This window comes from Chelonoidis abingdonii, chromosome 7, assembly GCF_003597395.2.
Source record: "Chelonoidis abingdonii isolate Lonesome George chromosome 7, CheloAbing_2.0, whole genome shotgun sequence".
Classification (NCBI taxonomy): Eukaryota; Metazoa; Chordata; order Testudines; family Testudinidae; genus Chelonoidis; species Chelonoidis abingdonii.
Window position 1 is genome coordinate 24,440,919 of NC_133775.1, and position 19,085 is coordinate 24,460,003.

The window sequence follows — 19,085 nt, forward strand, 5'->3', positions numbered from 1 at the left end:
GTTTGCCTTTACATAAGTTTAATAGCATTACATGTTATGGATGAAATGTTACTCATTTAGGCTCAGCAAATCGTATATGCAAGATTTGTGAAGATGTGGCAAAAAAAAAACCAACAGTGAACAAAAATGGCAAGATGGCAGTTAGTGATCAAGTGATGTCAATGAGATCTGCGTGGGTGTAGAGGGTCTGCACCCGCAGAACTCATTGCAAGATCAAGGCCCAGTTCAGTAGTGTAATATTTTAATTATTTACAAAATAAAGGTAGCATAATGCACGATATTTGCTAAAAAATTCTCAGCTCTTAAATTCGATTACAGTAGTAGCTCTTCTTCCACACTACTAAACTTTACATCATTTACTTGTCCATCTATAAATAATAGTCAGATGCAGACACACACAAAATGGTTCAATATCAAGCTAATTCTGTCAAACAGTGAAAACTAGCTTTTCCCCCCTCTTAATTTTTAAGCAAGCAATTTACATAATGCAGTACATATCAAGGTTAAGTTTTCCTTTCAACACTGAGCTTCCTCCAATTGCTGTAAATTTACTCAAAAGCACTTTCTCCTAAGCCTCTTGATGCAAGCTCCCAGAATGCAGTGCTTTTAAAAGATCTAACTGGCTGCCACTGCAAATGGAACAGCAAAGTATAAGGGTAAATTTTTAATAATAATTAAAGCTGTTTACCCCCTTCCTATGACAACGTTGCCTCATCTAAAACAACACGGAGCGGTGACCACCAGGACCTAACCACATCAGCCACACCATCAGGGGCTCATTCACCTGCACATCTACTAATGTGATATATGCCATCATGTGCCAGTAATGCCCTGCTGCCATGTATATTGGCCAAACCGGGCAGTCTCTACGTAAAAGAATAAATAGACACAAATCAGACATCAGGAATGGTAACATGAAAAGCCAGTTGAAGAACATTTCAGTCTCCCTGAACATTCAATAACAGATTTAAAAGTAGCCATCCTTCAATAAAAAAACTTCAAAAACAGACTTTAAAGAGAAACTGCAGAACTACAATTCATTTGCAAACTTAACACCATTAATTTGGGCTTGAATAGGGACTGGGAATGGTTGGCTCACTACAAAAGCAATTTTCCCTCTCTTAGTATTGACACCTCCTCATCAATCATTGGGAGTGGATCACATCCACCCTGACTGAATTGGCCTTGTCAACACTGGTTCTCCATTTGTAAGGTAACTTCTTTCTCTTCATGTGCTAGTATATCTATGCCTGTATCTATAATTTTCACTCCATGCATCTGAAGAAGTGGGGTTTTTACCCACGAAAGCTTATGCCCAAATAAATCTGTTAGTCTTTAAGGTGCCACCGGACTCCTCATTGTTTTTGTGGATACCGACCAACACGGCTACCCCCTCTCCCCGATACTCTGCCTCATCTAGTTTCCCCAGAAAAACATTTTGCAATAATTATTTGTGCAAGTCATACAGCAGGAACTAGACATACTAAAAAAAAAAACCAACACAGGTTTGTTTTCATTTCTGTACAGGGGCTATATGTAATACGTTTTGCAATACATTACATACATAACAGAGTTTACTTTAAATTCAGAGGGCTTGATACTGTGATATGCTGCCCATCTGCTACTTCAGATGACTTCAGGATGAGCTGATTCTCTCTCTCTGGTATTTTTAAGGTGCCTGACACATCAGCAGTTACAGGTGCTCAGTTCCCCTCAAGTTCAAGCTGTACATTTTGACAAATTTTGGCCAGCATTTTCAAATGTAGGTGCCTAAAATTAGGCTCCTATGTCCATACTTCGCACCTGATTTTCAAAAATGCTGAGCACCCCAGCTGCTCCCAGTGACTCCAGTTGCAGCTGAGGGTATTTGCCATCTCTAAGAGGGCCAGATAGCACTTTCTTCAATAAAACCTGCAGGAATGGTAAGGGAGGAAAATCCCAGGTGAAGTTCCAGGATCTAGCAGGCTTTTTAGGAGGCCAGGGACCATCTGCACTGAAGTCCTGTACTTCCATGACAACTCTATACCATGAGCAGCTCCCTGGGCTCCCTGGCACCATGGCTTCAGAAACTCCTCCTAAGCATTGCTGCCCTCAGATATCACCCTGCCACTGATGGGACTCCACATGCAAAGTAATACAGCCTGAAGACATAGTCCCTTTCCTGGGGATTCAGGGGCTGATGTTTCTTCAGCCATACACCCACCCAAGCTGGGGTTGTCTACCCTCTGAAACTCCCTCCACACAGATCTCAACCACACAGAGAGCTCTCTGGGAGGCTTTGGAAGGTAGGCATGCGCCCGTGGAGGATGCTGATCCCCCTCCAAGCTGTGCAGAAGAGTAGCAAAATCTGGCCCAGGCTCAGGCCCTTAAGCCTTATTTCACTGTATTGTCTTACATTAATCATATGTTTGCAATATGCTGTGTCCTCCTCCGCATCTCAGTCACAAAGCAAAGTGAATGACAGCAAATCACACACCCAACTAACTATGTTATGCATAAACAAGGAGCAGGCAGTGCTTTCTTGGGGTGGCTGCTGGGTACTTAACATTGTGTCTATGCCTTCTTAAAAATCAGACCAAAATAGGTTTCCAGCCTCATCAATGTGGCCAGATTTCCAAAGATCCCACACTAAAATTCTTCTGAAATTAAAGATATCATGGGATACCACTGAGATTTTGAACATGCTACCTTTTATACTGCTAACACAGGAAGCACAGAACTGTATATTAAGGCAGTTAATATATTTTAATTTATCTGATCACTGAATAGTAATCCCACAAGGCCGACAAGAACACCAAGAGCTAGCGCAGATTTTACAAAATTCCTTTTGACATGAAATGATGCAGTGTTTGCAATAACACACTACGGAAAGAGTTATATACAGAGTTTCCTTAGAACTCCTTCTGGGTTTGCTTATCAGATGTTCCCCCGTATTCTTCTTCAGTAGTGAAGCATTTCCTTGACAGTCTGTCTCTTTCTGCCTATCAACTCAAAGAATAAAATCATGCCTACTGCAGAATGAAAGTGTTAATAATCATTAATCTTCAACATACACATCTCTGTTGTAAAGCAACTGGCTAATTAGCCCTGTGGTGTACCCTAATAACTTTCAACCACTCAGACTGAAGGCCACTAGGATGGTTTCAACTGGTAAAGCAAGTCTGTTTTAAAGACATTTCAGGTTGTACAATGTCAGCTTGTATCACAACTATCACTCATTTGTCACTCATTACTTAAGGCTCTATTCACCATTAAAGAGCCATGGCCTTTTACCTGGAGCCCTTGCCTTCATGCCCAGGCCAAACAATTGCATGGAGATGGGTCACTGTTGTGAGAATTTATGCCAGAGGAAGCTAATCAGGACTGCACATTTCAGGGGCCTATTCTGGCTATGCTCACACATGTCCTCTCTCTTTATGTAATATGGCTTGCTTACATTTCCTTCTTAGAAATGCAGTGTAAATTTTCAGAAATGTGTCATTTAAATGTACATATTTAAAGGCAGCAGATGCTGACAGAAGTGATTTGATTTGCATGAAGAAGGAAGAACCAGCCCAAAAATATAAAATTTACATATTTCAGAACTGAGCAAACAAAAAAAATGGGCGGTGGTTGTCTAGTTAAACCTGACTTGATCAGTTTTACCATATGTACCACCTTTCTTCATAGTTTGTGCTCTCCAGTTCAAAAGAGAGAAATGGCTGTCATTAAAACAATTATAAGGTTAAGGAGAAAATGTAGAATAGTATGAAAGAGCATCTGCAACTACAAATGCACAAAGTGGGAATGAAATGAGCACAGAATTCACTCCTTCTTTTGGACAAGGAAACCATCTTTGACCTTTGCAATTTACTGAGCAACTAAAAAGCAGTGCAAAAATCACTAAGTGAAATCCTGGCCTGTAGCAGAGTGGATCTCTGCTCCAGCCCTGAAGGGGTTAAAACAGCCTGGCGGGGGAGAGGGGCTGGGGCAGGAGGAAGCAGCCTTTTAAGCTGAGCTGATTAGGGAAGTGGCTGCAGCTGGGGCCATGCCCCAAACTGAGCCACAGGGCCTGATAAGAAGGCCAGAGAAGCCAGGAGGTGGGACAGTCTCTCTCTGTGTTCAGAGAGAAAAGGGCCTGGCTGCTGGAAGCTGAGATAAGGTACCTAGGGTGAAGCAGGGCTGGGGAAAGGCAGAGGAGCTGGGGAGCCCCTGCCTGTGGCCTAGAATTAGGCCAGGAGGTACTGGGGTTGTAGGGTGCAATCCAGGGGTAGGCCAAGACAGCAGGTCCAACCCCCTTTGCCAATGATGAGAGGCTAATACTGCAGTCTGCCCCAGGGTGTGGGGCGAGCTAATGACTGGGCAGTTGCCAAGATACTGAGGCAAAGTGGGGATGAGGAGGGGGGTTCCCAGGAGTGGGAAACCCCTAAGAGCAAGCGGTTACTGCCAGGGGGCAGAACCCCACGTAAAAGGGGCACTGGGGTACAGGAAGGGACACAGGGTCAGTAGCTGGAAGGCGGATCACCAGCCTGTGGAGGGCACTCTGGCTGCTAGAAAGAGCTAATTCCTGAAGCAACCAGCAGGAGGTGCCATGGGGGTGAGGCCACCTGTTTACATGGCCCTATGGAAATTAGGGGAGGGATAGCTCTGTGGTTTGAGCATTAGTCTGCTAAACCCAGGGCTGTAAGCTCAATCTTTGAGGGGGCCACTTAGGGATCTGGGGCAAAAATCAGCACTTGGTCCTGCTAGTGAATGAGGGGGGCTGGAATTCATGACCTTTCAGGGTCTCTTTCTCAGTCCTATGAGACAGGTATATCCATATATTTTATTGGAGTTCTAACATTGACTTCAGCAGCAGTGGTGAAAGTAAGCCAGTATGGTCAGGTACGCCATACCACTAAGACATTTATTGCTAATATGCCGTAACAGACACATTTTCGAGAATGAATTGTAGACCCTGTGTGGATACAAATTTATACCTGCTAGTGTGGATATCCGCAGATAGAAATCGGCATCTGTTGAACTGCTGGACTCTCCCAGGAACCACAGCAGTGAAAGAAGCAAAACATGAGGCTGCTGCTCCCAGGAACGAGCGCCCCACACCAGCAGCTCCTCCAGCACAGCTGTACCACCCCCACTGCCCCATGGTGGGGCTGTATAGACCCCAGACAGGAGACACAGCTGTATGGAAGGGCTGGGGGCAGCATTTACAGCTGCAGGCATGCTAGGTTAACATTCCCCAGGCCCTAAAATTGTCAGTAACTTAGTAGATGAGTAGGGTTCTCCAACAGAAGGGGGACAAGAAAATGAAATAATACTCCATGCTTATGTAACACTCTGGTGACTGAGAGTTGCAAGTCCGCTCTGTGCCAATACACACAGAATAGGAGCTATAGAGCGTTACCAGCTTACACTTATAGCTCTTAAAGTCTCTGGTGTGTCGGCCAAGAGGGCAGATAGAGATGGAATCCTGGACATCTTTGAGTCAGAGACGCAGGTAATGTTGCGAGCATGGACATGCATGTAAACCTGGCTTTTCAGGTCTAACCTAAGGGCCTTAAAATACTGTATTCCAGTTGGCTAATAAGAGCTGTCTTCTTTTGAAAAGGCTGCCCTGGGTCCTGTGTCACTGAATAGGTAAGTCTCTGACAGTCTGACTCATTTGGAACTGCTGGAGGAACCACAGTGAGAAACGGAGGTGCTGAATCCAAAGACCCAGTCTTGAAGTAGTGGAGCTGCAGGGTCTTCCTTGCAAAAGTGGAGGTCTAGGGTCAGGTCTAGAAGTATCCTCCTAGAGAGGCTGTGTAAAGGTCAGAGGCCTAGCATGCCCAGAGGATCAATGGCAGCTGGTGGTAGCAGTGGGACGCTGTCTGCAATTATAGTATTTTGCAAAAAGCGACTGCAACAGTAAAAACAAGCTTAGTCAAAACCTACTGTACAGAGAAAGTAGTTTATGTTCTGAGTAGACAGAAGGAAAAGACAGATAAGGAAAATGACATATAATCAAATCCTTAAGAGGCAGACAACAGAGCTGTGCAAAGGGAGAGTTAAACTGTAAAAGTGAACCAAGGCAGAACTGTTTGACCTACATGAGGACGACCAGGCAAAGAATTAAAGTCTAGACCCCGACAAGGTTCCCAGAGGGTTGGGCTGGGGGGATAAAGACAGATACAAACAGAGTCAAATCAGGACAATCACAGTATCTGCAGCAGCCGAAACAATCGCAGGGTGTCCCTCAAGACCAAGTTCCCCAGCCTAACAGCTAGAGTGGCAAAAATTGCAGCTCGAAAAAAGAGGAACAGGAACTGGAATGTCAGAAGCTGACTGATCAGGAAAAGACAAAACCGAGTGAGCCAAACATGAGAAACAGCAGTGAAAGCAATTTGGAAACTGAGAACCTGGGGAGCAAGAGATCACATACGAACAGTAAGCTGGGAGAAACCATGGGATGACAAGATCACAGGAAACACAGCTGCTAAATTACACTGGTCTACAATTTTTGAGAAGTCGTCTGCTTCAGAGATAAAATGTGGTATTTATTATGTATTTTGATTTGCTGAATTCAAATATGACAATTAAAACAACTGACTGGCTACTGTTTCTAAGATATTTAAGTTTTTACATTTTATGTCTATGTATATTGTGTAGATAGTAGAGTTTTAATCATAAATTGTAAACCTAGGTCTTTTCATGTGTTTATGGTTGCTTTACATGATAATATTTCACCTGTCCTGGTTATGTAACACTTTAAAAATCAGCAAAAGGGTTATATAAATAAAATTTATTATGAAACAAAAACGCACAAAACTTTATGTACATAGTTTGATCCTTAATTAGTGTGCTCTCGGCGGACTTTCTTGGCTGTCTCTTGTAGTCATTAATGAGCATCTCTTGGTCACGTGTCCAGCATAGTCTGGCAAGCAATTGATGGGCTCATTTGCCTATAGCGTATTCTCCATGTTGCCAATTGTCCTAGGTGAAAAATTGCTCGTCACTCACTGCTCCGGCAGTTCGGTGGAGAAAAATCTAATGAATGACGTGCAAAAAATGGATCTTTGACATGTTGCACCAAGCATTTGGTATGCCTATGAGTGAGGTTGTCCACCAACACCTGTAGTGTCTGCCATTGTTGTCGAGACAAACTTTATCGCTACTAACTGTGGAAGGCTTTCCATGCCGGTCTTTCCTGCCACGCAGGTACCTGGTCAAAGCATCATCTCGAGAAGTTCACGAAACTCTGAGGGACAAAACAAAGACACCTTGCTTTATTCTTAGCTTCACTTAACTTGGAATTTTCCACGAGGTATGAAAGCTGCGTGTGTATGTTTTGTCAACTGTGCCTTGACTCAAGTCTTCATCAGATCCAGCTTGATGTGTAAGAGGTGGTAAAAAACATCTTCTTTATTCAACAAGTGGTGGATGCTGACACGTTTTCCTCCCAGCCACATGGGACTGTCGGCCCTAGAGTCGGCAATCTTTCTTGATTGTAGTGGGAATCTCTTGCACGACTATCCATTCGCAGAAGAAACTAAGTAGCTACTTTGTGTATCCAGTCTGCAGACCAAGCAAGAGAGCAAAACTTCAAATCGCACCAAAAGCTTGCACTGATTGGTCATAGTTATTGCACTCAAAAGTTGTTGATGTGTCATAAGTATTCCGTTCTATATGGACTGCATGACAACTGCGAACGATGGCAAAACATTGCCATTATGCAGCAAAACAGCTTTACGGACTCATCTTTGATGAATCACATGAACAGTCTCCGTTCATCTGGATCGTGAACGATGTTGAGGGCTACCATCAACCATCGATATTGTTAGCAGGCTACAAGATCACCTTCCATGAAGAAAATGGACAGACCTTTTGAGGTACACGGAACATGCGAAACCTAATCACCTCTAGGGATTCACACTGCTGTAGTGATGAGCCAAGCTAGACTAGAGCCAAATCAACAATGTTTACGCATCACTTTCGGTTCTCAGTGGACCCAGAATTAGTAAGTTTTGACTACATTTATTCAGAAGCTTTTGGCGTATGAGTATGTTTATTGCCCCAGTTATAAGGGGGGTATGATGTCACCCCACTGCGCCTTTTCAGAAAAGCTTGCAATTTAAATCGGTTTTGCTCCCTGTGGATAGGTTCCAAGGTCTCTACCACTTTCTGAGGACCCAAGTATAGAGGTGAACTGTATATCAAATGGATGGAACTTGAATCCGCGAATGAGCTTTTGAAATAGTTACTGCTTAAAAGTTGAAACTGATGCCTGAGCTTACTTTCATATAGCATAAGTCCAATCGACCTTAAGCATTCCAAAATGTGGGGCCTGCATGAACTCCAGTTTAATTTACCAGCTTAGAGCTGATAGCCGCTGCACACCCAAATTCCAGAGTCTGGCCCTCTGGGTCTCACCAAAACGTTCCCTGGGGGACCCATAGACGCCATGGGCCCTGAGTTCACAACAAAGGGAAATACACCCACTATCCATCTTCCCTCTTTACTCCTCCAGTCTTCCCGCCCTGGGTTACTCTAGAGAAATTACCTGTTCAATTCTTGAAACACACAGAACAGAGATTTCAGTTTCTTTCACCCATCACTGCAGGGTCCATCCAAACACAAGCTTTGTAACTTAACAAGAGAGATGTCCCTCCCTTCGTTCCTTAGCTTTACCAAAGGAAAAAATCAAACAGGTCCTAAAAAGAGAGCTTTATATAAAAAGAAAGAAAAAGACATAAAATGTGTATCACCTGGCGTGTTCGATGCTCAGGTGACAATATACAGGGTAATATGGCTGATAAAAGAAAACACATGAATAAAACAGCCTTATTCCAATAAGAAATACAATTTAAACATTCCAGCAACAATACATGTAAATACAAAAAACAATATAAGCCTATTGTCTTCTACCTTTGTACTTACACTTGGAAACAGAAGATTAGAAAGCCTGGAGATAGAGAGAGAGATCACTCTCAGAGCTGAGAGAGCCACAGAGACGAGACAAAAAAGACACACCCAAAACTTCCCCCTCTTTGAGATTTGAAAAATCTTGTTTCCTGATTGGTTCCCTTTGTTAACCCTTTACAGGTAAAAGAAATATTAACCCTTAGCTATCTGTTTATGACACTTACAGAAGACGGTTTTGGGGCATGCAAAAGAATATGACCTTGACATATATGGAGGTTGCAACCCAGATGGGGGAGCGCCTCTGCAAATGGGGAAAAGGTACAGGAGTTACTATCCTGGATGCTTGTCTGATTGGTGGGGTTCGAACAACTTTGGAGGCGTGCCCCCATAACCTTAAAACATGGCTAATGCTCCAGACTGCCAGGTGAATTGATGGATTAGTAGACCTAGCTCAGATAAAAAAACCCAAAATGGGACTGGCCCAAGTTGAGGTCCCATAAAGGGGTTTCTCAGAAATGGGATTTGGGTAAAGCCAAAGTGGAGGTATTGGCCAACTCAAGCAAACCACCAATGAGAGATCCCAAGGACCCCAGACATTATGTCTGTAATAGGCCTGGTCATAAGTAGGCAGAGTGCTGAGGCTCAGTTTCCAGGGTCTGGCCATGGCCTGAAAGGGTTAACCTAGTGAAAAAACAACTGGAGGGAATGTCAGCTCCTCAAGTCTCTGGTACTAACAGTATCATGGAGGATCCAGAGGGAGAAGGCCTCCCCACTAGCTCCTCTAGAAGATACAATGTTCAGACTTTTGAGTTTAACCCTTGGGCTCTGGTGTACCAAATTCACAGGGTTTCCTCAGGGCAAGTAGTTGGTGTGAGCAGGAGGCTTAGGGGGGACAGGGCATAGAGATGAATGGACAAAGGTCCAGGACTTGTGGGACATGAGTGCTGAAGTAACTCTGGTTCTCCCTGACGTGGTTGACCCCAATAAGTTTGTATCCAATGAGTATCTAACCCTGAGGGGGTGTTTGGATCCCCAATTAAGGTGCCTGTCCCAAAGATATACTTGAAATGGGGTACCAAGAAGGGACACAAAGAGGTTGGGGTGCATGACCAGTTACTTATGGAGGTGCTGATGGGAAATGATTTGGCTGACTAGCCTGGCAGAGACCGAAGCATCTTGATTCTTATCAGGAGCCAGAGAACATCATCTCGTCCTTACCTAGAGTCACAGATCAGCATTCATGGGGCTAGAAAGCTGCTGCTTTTGGCTTGGGAGAACGCACTCCCTGGGGCAGAGCTGGACAGAGCTGAGACTGAGACTCCATCCAGAATTAGGGAAACCGAGGCACATCTTAGAAGTGCTGTGACTCAAATTCCAGCTGGTGAGGATGGATGGGTTACTCTCCCTGCCCCAGCAGCAGTTTCAAACAGAATATCAGAGTGAGTCATCCTCAGAGAAGCTAAGAATAATAGCTAGCTCTGGCAGTATAAACCTCATACAAAGGTCTGCAGGAAAGATTCCTGTGGGAGAAGGGATACCTTTACAGGGATGGGGTTCCTTCCATGGAAACTGAATTTTGGAGGATAAGGATGGAGTTGCAGGTCCTCCTGGGAGTGGCAGAGCTGCAGGACTCTTCCTTGCACAAAGTGGCGGGCCTAGCACTACATGGGATTACTGCCAGAGACTGTGTAAAGGTAAAAGGCCTTGTGGATCCATGAAAGCTGGAATTTTGTCTAAAAAATTATTGTAACTGCAAGCAAAAGAAGTCCCCCAAAAAATCAGTGGGTGCCTGACAACCTTGTTATCTTGAAATGCCTCATCTCTCCCTCTGAAAAAAGGATCTGGGATATAAATTACTCTAAGCCCCAGGAGAGGCTCCCATTCTTCATTTATAGTATGTAGCAATTCAAGCTATTTCCAGGGCAGTGCATGGCTATCAGTATAGTGCCAGTGAACCTGCACCAGTCTGCACAAGGCATTTGACATAAGCCAAAATGCATGCAACAATATGCTCCTCTGTAGAGGTGTAAAGAGTGCCCAGATTATCTCCACGTGTTCCAATGCTCTCTTTTCGGATCCCTTCTTACCATCTTTCCTTGGACAATACTCATGGAAGTAAAAATTTAACTGATCATCAGTAGAACATGAAAGACATCAACAGGAGTTTAGCCAAAGTGAGGGCAGCGGGATTAGGTCTCTCTAGATTTTGCCACTCTACAAAAGGTGTGAGCCTTGGTCATATGCAATTGTGTGGGAAACTGATCATATGCGCTGTTTTCTTGCTTTACATCTCCTTTTTGTTACACTGTATTTAAGTGTTAATCCAGCAGGATAGGGATGTCAGTTTTTGATACATACTTTGTATAGGTTTTAGGTGCTTTCTCTTCCAGAAAGCTAGACTGTGCTGACCCGTGAATTGGAGCAAATGACATTTTGGAATGATTTAGGACGCAGTTGCTAGTAAACTGGGAAGGAGCTCAGGATCAGAAAACAGGGAAGACTTCTGGATCCAGGTTCTTTTCTTTGGTTAATTTTAAGGAATGGTGGGGGACTGCTGTTGCCTTTCCCCCTCATCTGAGTCTCCAGCCCTGGTTGTGTTGTAATGGCTGACAGATGCAGATCAGTAACTCACTGTGCTGTAATTTCTTCCTGTTTATTTTATGCTATTGCATACTGAATGTGAGTATCATCAGTGCCAGATTTTCACAACTAAATGTGCAAAAATGTATATGTCATTACTGCTCTTGCACATGTACAGTGAAAAATTGTTCCAGCAAATGGCCAGCCACAACCATAACTATTTGAATGCACAATTACCTGATTCACAAGTGCATCTCAGTAATTACATATACAAGCCTGGTGCACAAATGTGAATGCACAATTTTGAATATCTGGCCCTCACTCACTTGGCCCAGCATCAGACAGTAAGTGGCTAGCAGAACTGGGAATGAAACTCTAAAATCTTGACACCTCATCTATGCCTTGTCTAGCTATTCTAACGACAAGTGAGTTAGACTAAGAATGCCTGATGTTGCCTGTCCTCGGTCTTACTCACTGAGCTGTAGCAGTAGGGATTCTTTGTGAAAATTAGACTTTAGACATCATAAAAGATAAATGGTGCATGAACGTCTGATGCAGAATGGTTATAATCATCATTTGTATCCTATTACTCCATAATACATGCCGATAATGTTTTATTTTCCACAATGATTACATTTACAGTTCATAGGAGTCTTCTTCTTAGCATATGCACAACGTGCCTTAGGCGGCATATGACCAGATTCATTAACGAATTTGGACCACTGGTTGATCAGTGCTCAACTCGCACTCGCTGTCAGTACCCAGCCTGAGCCGGGGAAGCTAATGATCCAATGTCCCCCTTCACAGGAATGAAAACATGAAAGTGACTACATGCTTTTACCCATTTTTCCCCAGTCATTTTTAACGCAGTGACTGGTTTGAGAATGAAATCTCAAAAACCAAAAGTTTCAAACCAACCAACTTATTTTTCTTATCTGTACTTTTTAATCTCTCTACATTTCAGACTCCGTTCTTTGCATTACATGATATGAACAGCCAGTTCTTGCTATCATTCTCTTGCACGGCATTAGCACATATGTGTACTGCTAGTTGGCATTCCTCTGCATCTTCCTTTTCTTTTCTTCAGAGATCTTGCCTCTCTAGGTAGAAATCTTCTCAAAAGGAAACTTGTTGAAGAAATAGGGCAGAATTTGGCTTGTTCTTTCTTAAACCTATGGCACAAGCATGACTAAAAGCAGTGCAAAACAATTACACAGAGAATGACTAATTAAACCTTCCCATAGAACTACAAAATAAAAACTCAGGTTTATTTAAATTAAAGTTAGTACAATTATATCCTCTTATAAGAACACTAGAAACTATTAGAAAAAGATTCAGAGAAGGGCAACCAAAATGATTAGGGATTTAGAATGGGTCCCATATGAGGAGAGATTAAAGATGCTAGGACTTTTCAGCTTGGAAAAGAGGAGACTAAGGTGGGATATGATAGTGGTATATAAAATCATGAGTGGTGTGGAGAAAGTGAATAAGGAAAAGTTATTTACTTATTCCCATAATATAAGAACTAGGGAGCATCAAATGAAAGTAATGGGCAGCAGGTTTAAAACAAATAAAAGGAAGTTCTTCACACAACATACAGTCAACCTATGGAACTCCTTGCCTGAGGAGGTTGTGAAGGCTGGGACTATGACAGGATTTAAAAGAGAACTAGATAAATCCATTAATGGCTATTAGCCAGGATGGGTAAGGAATGGGGTCCCTAGCCTCTGATTGTCAGAGGATGGAGATGGATGGCATTACCTGTTAGGTTCACTCCCTCTTGGGAGTGGCATTGGCCACTGTCAGCAGACAGGATAGTGGGCTGGATGGACCTTTGGTCTGATCCAGTATGGCCATTCTTATGTTCTAACACGCTACACCAGAGGTCGGCAACCTTTCAGAAGTGGTGTGCAGAGTCTTCATTTATTCACTCTAATTTAAGGTTTTGTGTGCCAGTAATACATTAAAATTTTTAGAAGGTCTCTTTCTATAAATCTATAATATATAACTAAACTTTTGTTGCATATAAAGTAAATAAGGTTTTTAAAATGTTGAAGAAACTTCATTTAAAATTAAATTAAAATGCAGAGCCCCTCGGACCAGTGGCCAGAACCCAGGCAGTGTGAGTGCCACTGAAAATCAGCTCATGTGCTGCCTTTGGCACGTGTGCCATAGGTAGCCTACCCCTGCGCTACACAATCATTTGAACTGTTGCTTTGCCTGGATAGTTATGAAATACCACTACATCCTGCATGCAGATCTGTGTCTAGTAAATTCATCATAACAGTCTGGACAGCTTTCACATTGCACAAGTCTTGCTGATGGCCTGAAGGATTTCCCAGACGATCTAAAATGCTTTATCATCCCTGTACTTTTCTTAGGGAGCCTGATTTTTTGAATTTGCAAATGCGATTTCATACGCACTCACATGTGTACAACTGTATGCCAAGTTTTGTCTCTGGTTATCGTTATTTGTTACAATATTCAAATTGTGTACTGGCTATTTGCATATGTAAATAAATCTGCTTGTGCACTCTGTGATTGTACATACAAATTAGGAATGCAATTGCACATGCACTTTTATCCACAGCTGTGCACAATTTTGAAAATCAGGCTCAGAAAACAAAGGACCAATCTCCAAGGGTAAAAAAAAGGTGGGAAATGACCTACTATTAGATAATTACCATTTCAAGATATTTTTATAAGCAGGCGGAGTTCTTTAAAAACAGAATTACCACCATACAGGCAGATAATGGCTCCCTGGAGATGTGTGAACTTTTAAGTCTATTGTTCTTTTAACAGATGTTCTTAAAAATGAGGGCAACTGTATTAAAATTAATGTCTCTATAACACATACAAACTGCATTAATATAAGCACTAGCGTTTCTGAATAGTCCATGTGCAGCACATTGTCTGTTACAATGAACAGTGCACCAGCTCTGAATGGTTGTGCTTGAACTGCTAGGCATGTAGTTACAAGTGGAGCTTGTAACATTATGTTAATTTGTTCTAATATTTTAATAGGCAGCCATGTTAGAACACACTCTACATTTATTTTGCCTTCATCTCTGAAACTATTGCCATTTATTGTAGGATGTTCTGTGCAGTCTTACACTAATAGCAGCTCTATGTGGCTAACAGTGAATATATTCACAAAATGATAACACAGGCTGATTTGAATTAAACATCTGCTTGATCAAATAAAACCTTTAGAGTAATGCTCAGAATTGACCCTTTATTCTACGATTTTCCATTCACTAAACACTAACAAAAAACATTTTCAATCTACTTTTTCTTTTCCCTTTTATAAAAATTCACCCAGAACCAGAAGCCTGAATTTAAACAGAACTGTGTGTTTTTAGAAACGAGACATGGCTTGTGAAAGTTCCCATTCTCTGGTTAGGCAGCCCCCAAGAGTGTAACTGCTGTTTCAGACAAAGTTGTATGGTATAGTTAGCCATTCAACTTTCAGCCAGGCTCAGTGACTGGGACATATGAATATTAAAAGATAAATACTCCAACATCGCTTAAGTTTTCTTTCCGAACAGGAACATTTTAGCATTTTATAACAGAAACAACTACCAAGTTACCAATATCATGATGTTTAGGAAATAATGTCATTATACATAAAGTCTTCAAAAGCTCATGAATGGTGCACTCAATACTAATAGGGCCCTTTCAACAGATATACTGCACACATACCTCACATAGAAGGATCCACATTACCTCATACCAAGTTCACTGTGTGAGCTATAATCTTACACAAAGTCAGCTGCTCTTCTAACAGCAGATGCTGTGTTACTTATTTAAGCATTCATTGCTGGGTGATGATCTATCTTCTTTTTGACATCAAAGTAGATACACTACATCTATTTTATAATAATCAGGTGTTCTTGGAAGCAAAACGCTTTGCAGATTATATTAGTGTCTGCTTAGTGCAATATAGGGCTTGTCTGAACTCAGTTTTTGTACTGTTATGTAACCCTTCTGCCCCTCTGAGTTGGCAGCAACAAGGGCCAGGTTCAGTATCCAGGGCTTCCGTTTCAATAACACAAGGCATAACCGGCTCGAGCCCCCACCCAGTGACCTGGGACACTTACATACCACACCCTCCTGGGCGCCTCTAGGAGGCAATACTTCCCCTCTCGCAAGCACGGAGTCTGAGTGTAGCGAAATCTTTTTAATAAAGGAAGGAATCAATGCGGCATCCCATTGGAGAAACACCACAAACAGAGTTATAACACAAACCATAACCCCCCCCCCCAAGTACATTTGGCAATGTCCTTTTCCCCTTAGGGTCTTAAGTCCAATCACTCCAAAGTCCAACAACCCAAAAGTCTCTGGTCAATGCCACCACAGAATTCAAGAGTCTATCTGTAGAGGTCCCTCCCCCCAGCCTGGGTGAAAGGGGCACCTTACGTGGTCCAGGGCCAACTGCCCTGCCTCTCCGTGGGTTCTGCTTCCGCCTTCTCCACGAACTGCTCCGCCTTACCAGCCGCTCCGCTCTGCTCCTCCGGCCGTCCTCACAAACTGCTCCGCTCCACCAGCTGCCTCGTGAGCTGCTCCAGTTGTCCCAGCAAACTGCTCGGCTCCGCTCGCTCTGTGGGCTGCTCCACACGCCCCACAGCTACTCCGCTCTGCCAGCCGCTCCACTCCACCAGCTGTCCTGTGGTCCGCTCCAGCCATCCCCATAAACTGCTCCACTCCGCCAGCTGCTCTGTTCCACAGTATAGCTTCAGGCTCCCCCACTAGTTAGCACAGTACTCAGTGCTCCCAGCTCAGTAATTTCAGCTCTTTTGTGATTTCAGCTCTTAGTGATCTCAGCACATAGTAGGGGAGCCCAGTGCTAGTGCACCATTAGCCCAAAGTGAGTTCAGCTCAGCAACCTGTATCTAGAGTCTTAAGGGAATAAAAAATCAACTCTGACATTCCACAGTGGAGAGAGGAGGGGGTGCAACTGGTGCTTCTAGCTCCACAAGGAGCCTGCACCACCAGGCACAAATACCTGTACCCAACCTCTCTCTATTCACAGGGTTTTGGAACCCATGTCCCTTCTCTAGCAAGTACCACCCAACTGAGGTTGAGTCATTTCTGTCACAAAGCAGTCCCACAGCTCGGCAGTCTGGGATGGGGTAGGCGTGCCTATGCAAATATTTGAGATTTCGCATTCCAGACATTCTTTCCACACTTCCCATACTTCACCACCAGATGTCAGGGTACAGCTCATCCTGTCTCTGCTTACGGTTATATAGTTTAAAAACTGACATTTAAAGCAATACGCTGTCCTAGTATTGTTGCAGTTTAAAGGTGCTTATATCAGCATAGTTTATTCTCAAAAGTTTATGGGATTCTAAACTGATACAGTAAGAGCACTTTAAAAAAAAAACAAAACTGTACGTGGTCCAGCCCAAAGCTGCATGCAATTGATAAAGAGAAAATTACACCCACACACACACCCGCCCATGTTGGCTGTTTCTACAATATGGAATGAATGGAAAGCTAAAGAAATCCTGTTCAAGAGAGCTGCCTACAAATCCAGCCCAGTTCTGTTCCCTTTGTGGGATTTCTGCTATTGACTTTAGTGGGAGTGATATCGGACACACAGTCAGATCAGAAATGGATGAAAATGCAAAACCGGGAACCTAATTCAGATGTTTGACAGACCCAAAATGTGGGAATTTGTCAGATCTGAGGTTCGGGTTCAGGCTCATGACTGCTATTATCTAGGCACAAAGAAAGTCTTTCTCTGAGTTGCCATAACCACTTCTGACAGCTTCTCCAAACTTTGTACACAAATGACATGAAAAGCCCAATCCTGCTCTCACTGAAGTCTAATGGCAAAACTCGAATTAATGTTAGCAGATTGAGATGTGGCCTGAGTAAAGATACACTTCTCAAAGACAAGACTTGCAGTGGAAGAAACCTCCAGAGAACAGACCAACAGGTTAAATCTAGAATGGGGAAGGAGATTTTAAGAATAGTTATTATTTTATGCAACAATTAAAAGATATTTTAAATGAGCTACAAAAAGATAAGATTGAAACAAAACAAAAAAAAAGAGACAACTTGTTTTCCTATCAGTGAACCAGATAATTCCTTCCCATCTTCAGAAATAAAACATGCTTCATGAAGATATATATATATAAAATAAAAGAGACTGCTGGCTGAAACTACTAGGACTGCTTTATTATCTTAAAAGTCTTAATATTTGCATGGGATACCTAAAGATCGAGTTCTACTTTAACCTCCAACTTCTCCCTTTAAATTGGCAGATTATACACATGTATGCAGCATGAATATGGAGATATGGGCTAAACTCATGTTAGTGCATAGTTAAAAAAAAACACCAGAATCTCATGGGCAGGTAGGATAAAAGTAAAACTTGAGTTCCTCTCCCTCTCAACAGTTGAGCAGGTTTAAACCTGAGAAGTGCTGCTAGTCAGTGCCAAAGTACTGAAACTAGCAAGAGAATTTTCTAGAAATCAGTAGCAGAAGTAAATACAGCAAAATGGGCTCTTCAGTTTTATAACTGTCTGCTGAATCTGCCACCATATATTTTCCATTGGAAATGCCCTGCCTTTGAAGGTATTTTTAAGAAACAGAACTTCTTTAGTCGCATATGATAAATATCCCAAAGAAAAATTGTAATTAGAGTGGGTTATGTCAGCACCCAAGTAATTTCCATCTTTGTTTGCAAGATCAGGGGGAGGAATCTCTCTCAGAGCATATGCAATATTCCCAGGCATTTGATGGCATCATTATTAGCCAGATGGAGAGCTGGTAGCCCTACATTGAAATAAGCCAGTGGACACTCGTCAAAGATATGTGACAGTCTGAAGCTGACCACTGCTGCATCGCGAGACATTTGAAAACATCATGTATACAGACTGACCACACAGTTGCCCTGTCCTATTTGAAATCAGTTCAGAGATGCCTTGGCAGATCAAAACCTGGGGGACTGATGGCTGGGTCAGTAATGAGCAAGTGAGTAACAACTGTCATTACCAACCACTAGTTGTACCAAGCAGATGACCATAATGGGCATCTAAAAGACAGGTGAGCTGGTAGGTGACACAAAGCCTGGCTGCTGTTCTCATGAAGCTTGGACAGCAGCATGACAGAGGCCTTCTAATGGCGAATATGGCAAGGTACTACATTACTAAGTATTGGCAGCCATAGTGGCAATGGAGTTGCATGCAAAGTCCTAGTAACAATACACATCACTTTGTTGAGCTCTACATCAACCAGCCTCATGTGGGACCGAGTTTGGGACCCGGTGGCATGGGGCTGGGTTTTTAGGTTATAATGTTGCAATTTAGTACATAATGCTCGTGGTGGATGTCTAGTGCAGGCACTCGGTATGGAAGGGCTACCGTCAGATATAATGGATTGGGAAAGTATATAAAGGAGAAGCATTCCCAAAGGGAGCTGAAGAAGGGGATTCAGGGCTCCTACATCTGGCACAGCAGGGAACTGCCTCCTCCTTTTATAACCCCTTACCCCTCTTACGAGGAGGAGACAGCATGGTCCCAACTATGGGGTGGCTGGAACCAGAGGTGGGGATTGTGTAAATTAAGGAAGAAGTGATGACCTGCACTGTAGAATTTGTTGCTGGTTACTGGGTG

At 42.9% G+C, this 19,085-nt stretch overlaps 1 protein-coding gene across 12 annotated transcripts in view; it reads right to left on the reverse strand.

Moving 5' to 3' along the window:
* The window catches only part of SLC44A5 (solute carrier family 44 member 5), a 214,084-nt gene that overhangs the window by 130,748 nt on the left and 64,251 nt on the right, over nucleotides 1–19,085 (reverse strand). Inside the window, exon 1 of one of the 12 annotated variants that reach the window (XM_075067719.1) lies at nucleotides 4,959–5,843. The exons of 8 other annotated variants lie outside the window; for them this stretch is intronic. In XM_075067719.1, coding sequence (XP_074923820.1) covers nucleotides 4,959–5,202 — 244 coding nt within the window. In that variant the 5' untranslated portion in view covers nucleotides 5,203–5,843. Of the gene's footprint in view, nucleotides 1–4,958; nucleotides 5,849–15,879; nucleotides 15,939–19,085 lie in introns of those variants that run through there. 3 more of the 12 variants (XM_075067726.1, XM_032782152.2, XM_075067720.1) reach the window with 3 other exon arrangements.